Source organism: Triticum aestivum, chromosome 7D (assembly GCF_018294505.1).
Source record: "Triticum aestivum cultivar Chinese Spring chromosome 7D, IWGSC CS RefSeq v2.1, whole genome shotgun sequence".
Lineage (NCBI taxonomy): Eukaryota > Viridiplantae > Streptophyta > Magnoliopsida > Poales > Poaceae > Triticum > Triticum aestivum.
Window position 1 is genome coordinate 401,697,796 of NC_057814.1, and position 9,975 is coordinate 401,707,770.

Here is a 9,975-nt window from a genome sequence, read left to right on the forward strand (position 1 = left end):
CTAGCCAAGAGGTGAATTCTAGTGACCGAGTCAATGAAGAAGATGGTGATGGTGGTGATTATGGTCATGGTGGTTATGGTGATGATTATGAGCAAGAGTATGAGATTCATGATAATGATATCGATGACTTGGAGGGCCATGTCGCATAGCAGAACATAGACCATGAGATCCCCTCGAATGACCATGGTCCGGAGAAAGAATTAGACGAGGATGGATTCGCGGAGAAAGAAAACCAAATTTGCTTAGAGGTGACAGGACTTGAAATTAGAACTCCATTGTTTCATGATCATAGATGTGCCTATAAGGCTATAGCTGATGGTGGCATGAGTAAGGCTATAGCTGATGATCGCCCTATATAGCCAACCTCACCTCACCTCCCAAACTCCCGCCACCACTCCCCCCTTTCAAGCTTTCCCTTTCGCGCGGATCAACACTGACGACTAGGTAAGCGACCCTTCTTCTCTGGCCATCGGTTCATGGCGGTGGCAATTCTAGTCCTTCACTTCTCCAGCATGTTTCGTGCCTCCTTTCGGCTACATCGATGATTGTGAGTTCGATCACCCCCTCCTCTCTACTTATTCGTCTTAGCTAGATCTGCGAGTGTGTGATAGGATTAGTCATGTGGCCATATTGTAGCATTGTGCACTGTCGATATGTGAGAATGTGATGTTCTAGTTGGTACAAGTGATGGTTTTATAGCATGCTGGGAGTTGTTTGCAAGCACGTGTGGTATTTTGTTGACCTCCTTTGTATGATTTGAGCTGGTGTGTCGAACTAAATGATGTGTCTGTAGTTGTGTGGTGTTCGTTCATACTGTCCATATGTAGTGCTCGTTCATACCATCCATGTTTAGTGCTCGTTCCTACTGTCAATGTAGTGTGCTCCACTCTTGCCGATGCTTATGTTTGTAGGACCGAGCACACAGGAGTTTAGTCAAGCCATTGTCTTGTCCCAGAGTCAATTCATGTTGTCCTACGTCGAGGACTCCCAGCCTCTCATCGAGGAGCATAGTCCTCCTGATTCAGATGTTTTCGAGGTGTCTGTTATGATTCCCCCATTCGTTCCTACAACATATGTGCTGGTTGAGCCCAATGTTGCAGCTACTGATGCTGCTCAAAAGGCACCCGCCAAGGTAAAGAAGGATGGCAGGAGAAACTCCATGGAATAGCCGCCGTTCCTATCGACATTCGTGCTTAACAAGACGTGTGAAATCATAACAAGTGGGTGAGGACTGAGGACTGACAAGGGCTTCGAGGAGGTGCACTTAAACTCTGTTGCAAAGCAGGTGTTCGAGGTTTGTGGCGAGGAGGCCACGTCGACCAAGGTCTACAACCACCTCCGGGAGTGGAGAGCGAGATGGATCCAAGTGTCCAAGCTCACACACCTGAGCGACATTTCATGGGATCAGGAGACCCGCTCGATCGTTTTGGAGGTGGAGCACTACCAAGGCCACACCGCGGTTAGCTCACGTACCACCTGTTTAAGCCTGTGTACCATGCCAATCACAACTAACCAAGATGTTGTGTAACTAACCACGTTGTAGTGTTTCTTTCTTAGGATCACCCCAAGGACGTAGAGTTCCTCAAAACACCCATTCAAAACTACTCACAGATGCAGCAAATCTTCTTCTTTGGGCCGGCAACCGGCAAGCATGCCCTGGACTCCGGTCAGCCACTCGGTCTGCCTATGCTCAACTATCCAGACGCCCTGAAGTTAGATATCATCGCCCTTTATGGTCCTAATAAGGATGGTGATCACGCTCCTGTGCTTGATAGGAAGTGGAAGAGGGGCGGCTTGATGGATGAAGAGCTACGCGCCTTCAGCATCATGACTCAGGCCGTCAAGGAGGTGGCAGCCGTCCTCAAGGAGAGCAAACCGGTCGACGTCCACCCTGACCTCTAGATCGTCATAATGGGCCGAGGTGGCTTCAACCCAGAGGCTCTGATGGCTGCTCTGAGCCACATGCTGGACAAAACGGCTCAGGCTGTTGGGTTTGTTGCCATGGCAAACTCCCATAGGGTGCTCTGGCTTACGACCTGATCCTCGACGATGATGACGATGGTGATGACAATGTACATTTTGTGGTAGTTAGGGCTTGAACACCGATGCTGCCCTACATATTTTGATGATGTGGCATATACTAACCCCTCACACTGATGGCAAACTTACGGGGTAGGAATACACCCTCTTTTGGACGTGGTGGTAGATGACACCATAGTAGATAGGATGAATTTGCTCTGCCTTGTGATCATGCATCCTTAAGTTTCATCTGTTCCATGTGTACTGATGCTACTTTGATTATTGCTTGAATTCTTACTCTCGTGTCATTGCTAGGACAAGTGGTATGTGGTGGACAAAGGGAGGATTCCAGTGATTTACAGTTTCTGGGATGCATGCGAAGAACAAGTCAACCATTACCCAAAGAACTCCTACAAAGGGTTTAAGACTAGACAACACATAGTGGACGCTTACTCCAAATTTGTGCACAAGCATTGCAAGTAATGTCGTACTCCCTCCGTTCCTAAATATAAGTCTTTTTAGACATTTTAAATGGACTACAACATACGGATGTATGTAGACATATTTTAGAGTATAGATCCACTCATTTTGCTCCGTATGTAGTCGCTTGTTGGGATCTCCAAAAAGACTTATATTTGGGAACGGAGGGAGTAGTAGGCAAGGCTCCTCGTCAGTTTGGCTGTGTGAGATGAGAACTTCATCATCGTCGTCCAGTTCATTTGTGATTGCAGTGATGTTTTATTGGTGTGATCGGTGTGCATATGTGTAAGGTGTAGCTGATAAGCTCAGTACATAGGGTACACGATAAACAGACCTTGTTTTTGCAAGCAATCGAACAATATGTGATAGTATGAAGCCAGCCAATGTAGGAACCAAGCACATGGCCTAGAGTTGGCGCTACTACGCACATAACAACATACAGACAAATAAACTACATGCAGATGATGATTTTTACCTTGCATTTGTTCAACCGGGCTCAAGTGAAACAAGTATGCAAAGTGAAAAAACGCTGGAGCAACCAAACGCGTTGGCGTTGCAAGTTGCTTGGCGTGCAGTGCATGCATGCACGCAGGTGCGATCATCTGCACGTACTGCGATCCACGATACGCACTCCCATTTTTTCCTTGGGATACGTACTCCCATTAACTATACCTGGCCCATCAACAAAACATTCAATTTTTGCAAGTACTTCAAACTGGGTGCGTATGGGCAGCCAACTAGCCGGTGTGGCTGCTGGTCCGGTCCGGACCACGCATGTGTCACCAATGCGGGCATGTGACTTGCTGGAGCGCGCACGCGGCTGGACCCCCACCGTATCTGCGTCCCACTACTTGGGTTGAGGCAGTCAACCCTAGATCGGTCCATCTCAGCACACACAAAAACAGAAAATGATTCGTCTGCATGAGGTGCAGTGCGTGCCGACAAATTACATAAATCCATTGAGGATAAGAAACAATCATGCTCACAAGTTTATTCAAATGTATATTTGTTCCCGGTTGGTGGTTACATGGAGTCGTACCTAGCTAGCTAACGGTGCCAACTCCCCCTCTAGACACTTTCTTCAGTCATTATCAACTCATTTAGTATCATCTACATATAATCCTAAAAAAAAAAGGTATCATCTACATATACTCCAAAATGATGCTCGTAGTAGAAAAATGCTGCGCGAATCATTTCGCACCTGCAGCGCACACGTCCGTCCACTCATCATCACACCCGAACGGATTAGACAAACGGCTCAAAAGGCTTTCCCCCCGGGCTCCACCCCATCGTAACGTTCACCCACCAGGACCCTACCCACCCCACCACAGCATGGGGAAAGGATACTGGCCCCACCTGTCGGCGAGTGAGCAACTGGTAGCAGCAGTGCCGACGGCAGCACAGTCTTCTTCACTCCACTCATCCACTCCGCTCCCCTCTGCTGCGCGTCTGCTGCTAATGGATGCTCCACATAAAAGACGCAGGGAGGGCGCGTGAGTCATCAAACCCCCCACTGCCCGCGCCAGCCAGCCGCGGCAATAATAATAACTCCGCCGCCTCCTGCCATGCCGCACGCTAGTAGTAGCACGCTAGGATCGAGTAGCTCGTAGCGTAGCCGTGCGAGGGAGGGAGGTGGGTCGATGCCCGCGGCCGTGCAACCACAGCAACCGCGAGCCGGTGGTGTTGGCCATGGGGAATAAGAAGGGCGGGTCGTCGTGGCTCACCGCCGTCAAGCGGGCCTTCCGCTCGCCGTCCAAGGAGGACAGCCCCAAGAAGTCTGCACGCCTCCGCGAGGACCCTGACGCCGACGAGGACAAGGTCTTCCCCTACCCTTCCCCCGTTTCTTCTCTCAATGCATCTCCTCTCTGGCCGTCCTCCCCGGCGTTCGATTCTTGATTAGTCTTTACGAGTTAATGCGTGACTGACGCTGTGTCTCGTGCGCTCGCACCGCGCAGACCAAGAGGGAGAGGAGGAGATGGCTCTTCAGGAGATCCTCGTCCCCGTCTCCGTCTCCGGCGTCTGCCCCCGCGCCGCCGGAGCAGCAGCAGTCGGCGTCGAGGTCGGCACCTGCACCCGCTGTGACGGACGAGCAGCGTCACGCCATCGCGCTGGCCGTGGCGACCGCGGCGACGGCCGAGGCTGCCGTGGCCACGGCGCAGGCGGCGGCCGAGGTCGTCCGCCTGACCCGCCCCTCCTCCAGCTTCGTGCGGGAGCACTACGCTGCCATCGTCGTACAGACCGCCTTCCGAGGCTACCTGGTAGCTAACTGCGTGCAATGGCTGCGCCTCACTTGCCGTCGATCTCATTCTCCATTCTCCCTCGAGGTGTTTGCCGTAATGCGTTTTTGCCCTTGCACAGGCGAGGCGTGCTCTGCGCGCGCTCAAGGGGCTGGTGAAGCTGCAAGCGCTAGTGCGCGGGCACAACGTGCGGAAGCAGGCCAACATGACGCTGCGGTGCATGCAGGCGCTGGTGCGCGTCCAGGCGCGGGTGCGCGACCAGCGGCTGCGACTCTCCCAGGAGTCCTTGTCCGCCGCCGGTGCGGCTGCGTGCGGCAGCAGCAAATCCTCGTACAGCGTTGACACCTCCGCTTTCTGGGACTCCAAGTACACCCAAGAATACGCCGAACGCCGCTCTGTGGTCCGTCTCTACCAACCAGCATTCGCATCTGTCGATCTCGTGGCGCTGCTTGTTAGTACAAGTTTGATTGTGATGGATTGATTGGGTTGCAGGAGCGGTCGCGAGACGGCAGCAGCTTCGCCGCCGAAGACTGGGACGACCGGCCGCGGACGATAGAGGAGATTCAGGCGATGCTGCAGACGAGGAAAGACGCTGCTCTCAAGCGTGAGAGAGCGCTCTCATACGCCTTTTCTCACCAAGTAAGAAACTCAGTGCATCAACAAGTCCACTCCAGCAACATGTTTGTTGATTGCATTTAAAGTTTTGACAAATTTTTGCACAAGTGTTCGATCTTATTGTTTGCTGTTGTGTGGTTGCTTAAAGATTTGGAGGAACGCCGCGCCGTCAGTCGAGGAGGAGATGAACGTCGACGGGCAGCCGCGCTGGGCGGAGAGGTGGATGGCGTCGCGCGCGTCGTTTGATACAAACAGGAGCAGCGCCCGAACTGCCGCGGCGGCGGCTGCTGCGGCACCAGGGCGCGCGTCCACGGACCACCGCGACCAGGTCAAGACGTTGGAGATCGACACCGCACGGCCATTCTCCTACTCCACGCCTCGCCGGCATGCCCCACCGTCGCAGCACGGGAACGGCTCGCCGATGCACCGTGCGCACCACCAGGCTTCGGTCACGCCGTCACCGGGGAAGGCGAGGCCACCGATTCAGGTGCGCTCCGCGAGCCCGCGAGTGGAGCGCGGCACAAGTGGTGGAGGAGGAAGCTACACACCGAGCTTGCACTCCCAGCGCCACGCGTCCTCCGGCTCGGCGGTGCCGAACTACATGGCGGCCACGGAATCTGCAAAGGCACGTATCCGCTCCCAGAGCGCGCCACGGCAACGCCCTGCAACCCCGGAGCGCGACCGGCCACAGACCGCCTATAACCCCGCCGGAGGGAGCGCCAAGAAGCGGCTGTCGTTCCCCGTCCCGCAGGACCCGTACGGCGTTGGGTACGCGCAGAGCCTGCGGAGCCCGAGCTTCAAGAGCGCGACGGGGCGGTTCACCTCCGAGCAGCGTTCGACCGTCTCGTCTCTGTCGTGCGCAGAGAGCGTCGGCGGGGAACCAGTCTCCCCGTCGTCCACCACTGACCTCCGCCGCTGGCTCCGTTGAGTTGAGCCCCCGGCGAGGTGTTCGTTGTAATACCTGCGTTGCTAATTTTCTCGTAATCTCCTCGGAGAAAAATGACCTTCTCGTAATCTATTTTTTTGCTGCCTTTTGGTGTCATTCTGTGCGGTGGGGCTTGAGTGTCAGGGCGCAGGCTGTAAAGGGCAGTTCGTTAATTGGGTACTGTTGGAGTTCGGGAAAGTGGTAAAAGCGCTGGCTTTTCGTGCGGCGTCTTACGCTTTTCACGTAGTGCAGCGGCTCCAGCTGTGTGCGTGCTCCCACGAGTACAACCGGAGCAATGCTACGGTAAATTAGGGGCATTTGACTGATTTTCAATTGGATTTCACTCAAGTTTCCTGACAAATAAACATAAGACACCTGTATGTCCAACCCCCCAGACAATTATATGTAGGGGTTCGCTCGAAACGACTCCTTGGCGATCGATCGCGGGAGCGATCGATTCCGACCGAGCGCGGCGCGCGTCCTATTCCCCTTCCCTTTCCTGCTCGTTTCCTTTTTTTGGAAAAAGCCCACCCGACCGCTATCTATTCCCTTTTCCCTTTCGCCATCCCCTCCTACTCTGCCCTGCCGCTTCCCCTTCTCGCCGGCGGCTCCTCCCTCGCGGCAGCGACCAATACGGCGAGACGCCGCAGCCACACGAGCGACCACGAGGTCAGCGGCGAATAGGCCGAGGCGCCGCGGCCGCACGAGCGCCCGCGAGGTCAGCGGTGAATACGGCGAGGCGCTGCGCCCGCACGGGTGCGCCGAGGTCCAGGGGCGGAAGCGGCCAATACGGCGAGGCGGTGGCTGTCCGGCGGCGTACTTCCTCCTGCCTGGGCTCGACCTCCCGCTGTGCGTCCCCACCCGCATCACCAAGCTTCCCAGCGGCGTCCGCGTCGGCTCCGAGGATGTCCCGGTACCCCCCCCCCTCTTCCTTTCGATGAGTCCATAGCTGACGGCGGCCACCGTCTCCGAGCTCACGAAACACCCAGATTTGGCAGGGAGCAGCACATGGATGTCGATTTTGGCAGCTCTGCTCTCATGAAGGTAGCATGGATAGGTAGTTCCCGTCACGCACAGTTTGCTCGTTTTCAGCATCAGGAGAAAGAAGATGATTCAATTTTCTTGGAAGGACTAATCCAGTGAGGATGCTGAACAAGAAAATATGGAATATGGAACTCAACACTGAAGAAAAGCAGGCCACCTTGGTGGCTCTGTGCTCAGAAAAGAGGATTGTTTACTGTTTCACAAAAGTATGATTTTTCGACAGCAACTCATCCGCCTCAGTCTCGTCTTTCGTTGGCGGCGGAGCACAATGTAGTAGTGTTCGTGGGCGCATCTCTGTGAAAATCCATACAAGTATCGGAACCGACTGTCGAGATGGGAAAGAGAAAATCCCTAAATGCATCTGTGAAAAAATGACATTTTTTCAGTCAATGAACTAAGACTAGCAGTTCATTTTTATTCTGTAGGGGGAACTTTTTTGGGTGAAATTCTGAACGCTATTCAAAGATATAAGCAGCTGCCATTGTCCAACAATGCACTAATTATCTGAACATTGTTTTGTTTTTCTGTAGCAAGTTATTCTATAAATACTGAACACTACGCAAGGAAATCAGCAGTTGCCACTGTTCAGAGAATGAGCTAATTCCCAGAAAGTCGTTTTGTTTTTCTGTAGCAAGTTATTCTATAAATATTGAACACTATGCAAGGAAATCAGCAGCTGCCATTGTTCAGAGAATGAGCTAATCTGCTGAAAATCGTTTTGTTTTTCTCTAGCAAACTATTGTATGGATTAGCTAAGAAATTGAGCTCTGAACATTGTTCAAACAACAGAGATAGAGCACAGACTGTATATGCATTGAGCATTAAGCTAGAAGAATTCTTAGCTAATCCTTGACGAGACATTGGTGTGCTGAATGATCTCTGCTACCCACCATAATTTATTTATTTTTATATGAAATATGCATGCTTGTATGTGCTGTCCCATTTTAGTACTTGCGGTTTCATCTTCAATTTTGTCATAAATTAGGATTTTGTTTAGTTATAAATTCTAGGTTTCTAATCTGGTGCCTGCTACTCCTTTTGACCATTTTTGCAGGTCAGAGTTGAAACAGACCCATAAGACAGAACTCAGCTCCGGATTAGTCCTTCCGGAGCTAAGTTATTTTACACACCAGTTTACCCCCTTTTAGCAGCTGCCATTATTCCTGGTACTCCTTTTGACCATTTGTTCAAAGAAATCAGCAGCTCCCCTTATTTTACATCAGTTTACCCCCTTTTAGCACAAAGGAACAACTCATTTTCTCGCTACTCCAATTTTTTATTGTGCTTTTGTGTAGGAGGAGAAATTGATTCTCAGACCACAAGAACCACAGAACAGCAAGGGTGATATTCAGGTTGAAATATCTCCATAGACAATCTAACCTGTACAGGGATGAGTAAGAGATGAAACACTTCAATTGAAAGCACCGCGAAGGTATCTAAGCAATGGCAACATCATTTGAAGAACATCCTTTTTCTTTTCCTAATTTTTTGTAGGTTAATAACTTACAGCGAAAATGTCAATAACTTACAGCATAAATATCTTCTTATAGGCAGTCTTTCACACTAAAACGACAACACAGGCCTTACATACACATAAGTAAAAATGCTCATCGTTTTTCTCTGCGCCCACCATGCAAAAAAACAAATGTGCCCCAACAAGATAATTGCCTCCTTTTCTTTTCCCATAGCATCCTATGCGCGTTGTAGCTCTTTGGTCCAGCCCACGGCGCCATAACAGATAAAGGGAATTAGTTCCTTCTGCTTCTATATAAGAAAATATGATAGCCATAATAAACCCTATAAGATTAATACTGCTAGTCCAGAAAATTTAAGCATTACTGGGTTCTTTTGGGGACATTGTGGCTTTCGATGGCCTGGCAGCTTGCACTTGGAACACTTCTTTATTGCTGACTGCAGATTTTTTTAACCTTTCTTCCAATTGTGTACTGCAGATTTTTCTCACTACTAAAATACATTTTGTTTTGTATGCGGATCATCACAATATGATTAAACCATGTCTCAAAGCTCCCGGACGATCACCCAAGGACGGCAAAATGCTGGACACATGACAATGACTCATCGATAAGAGGATTTTCCGGCGAAATACTATTTTTTAGATAAATAGTTTTCTTGCTTTTTAGTACGGACACACATACAATTTTATTGATGCTTTTTTTGGATAGAGATGACATTTTTGTCCGACGCTATTTTTGATTATTTTTGTTTGGATACAAATTAATTGATACCACTCTTACCCTGTCTATCTTAGGGTTACGCGAGTCGAGGCGGACGTCCTCGCGGTAGCAACGACGGATGCCGAGATGAGCACGTGACACCAATTTTAGGATAACGCGAGTCGAGGCGGACGTCGTCACGGTAGCGACGACGGACGCCGAGAAGAGCACGTGATACCACTGCCACCCTGTCTATCTTAGGGTAACGCGAGTCGAGGCGGACGTCGTCGCGGTAGCGACGTCGGACGCCGAGACAAGCACGTGACATCACTGCCACCCTGTCTATCTTAGGGTAACGCAAGTCGAGGCGGACGTCGTCGCGGTAGCGACGACGGACGCCGAGACGAGCACGTTACACCACTGCCACCCTGTCTATCTTATGGTAACGCGAGTCGAGGCGGACGTCGTCGCGTTAGCGACG

The 9,975-nt window shown here is 51.2% G+C and overlaps 1 protein-coding gene and 1 long non-coding RNA gene across 2 annotated transcripts; both read left to right on the forward strand.

Annotated features, from left to right (window-relative positions):
- Nucleotides 1-3,987: 3,987 nt before the first annotated feature.
- LOC123164989 (protein IQ-DOMAIN 17) lies at nt 3,988-6,382 on the forward strand. The gene is made up of 5 exons (XM_044582612.1): nt 3,988-4,317; nt 4,455-4,757; nt 4,858-5,136; nt 5,229-5,375; nt 5,500-6,382. The coding sequence occupies exons 1-5, from the start codon at nt 4,189-4,191 to the stop codon at nt 6,277-6,279; spliced, it is 1,638 nt and encodes a 545-aa protein (XP_044438547.1). The 5' UTR covers nt 3,988-4,188; the 3' UTR covers nt 6,280-6,382.
- An 814-nt stretch (nt 6,383-7,196) lies between these two features.
- LOC123164990 (uncharacterized) lies at nt 7,197-9,506 on the forward strand. Its single transcript, XR_006482733.1, has 2 exons — nt 7,197-8,486; nt 8,616-9,506. It is a non-coding gene; the product is annotated as an uncharacterized lncRNA (long non-coding RNA).
- The last annotated feature ends 469 nt before the right edge of the window (nt 9,507-9,975 follow it).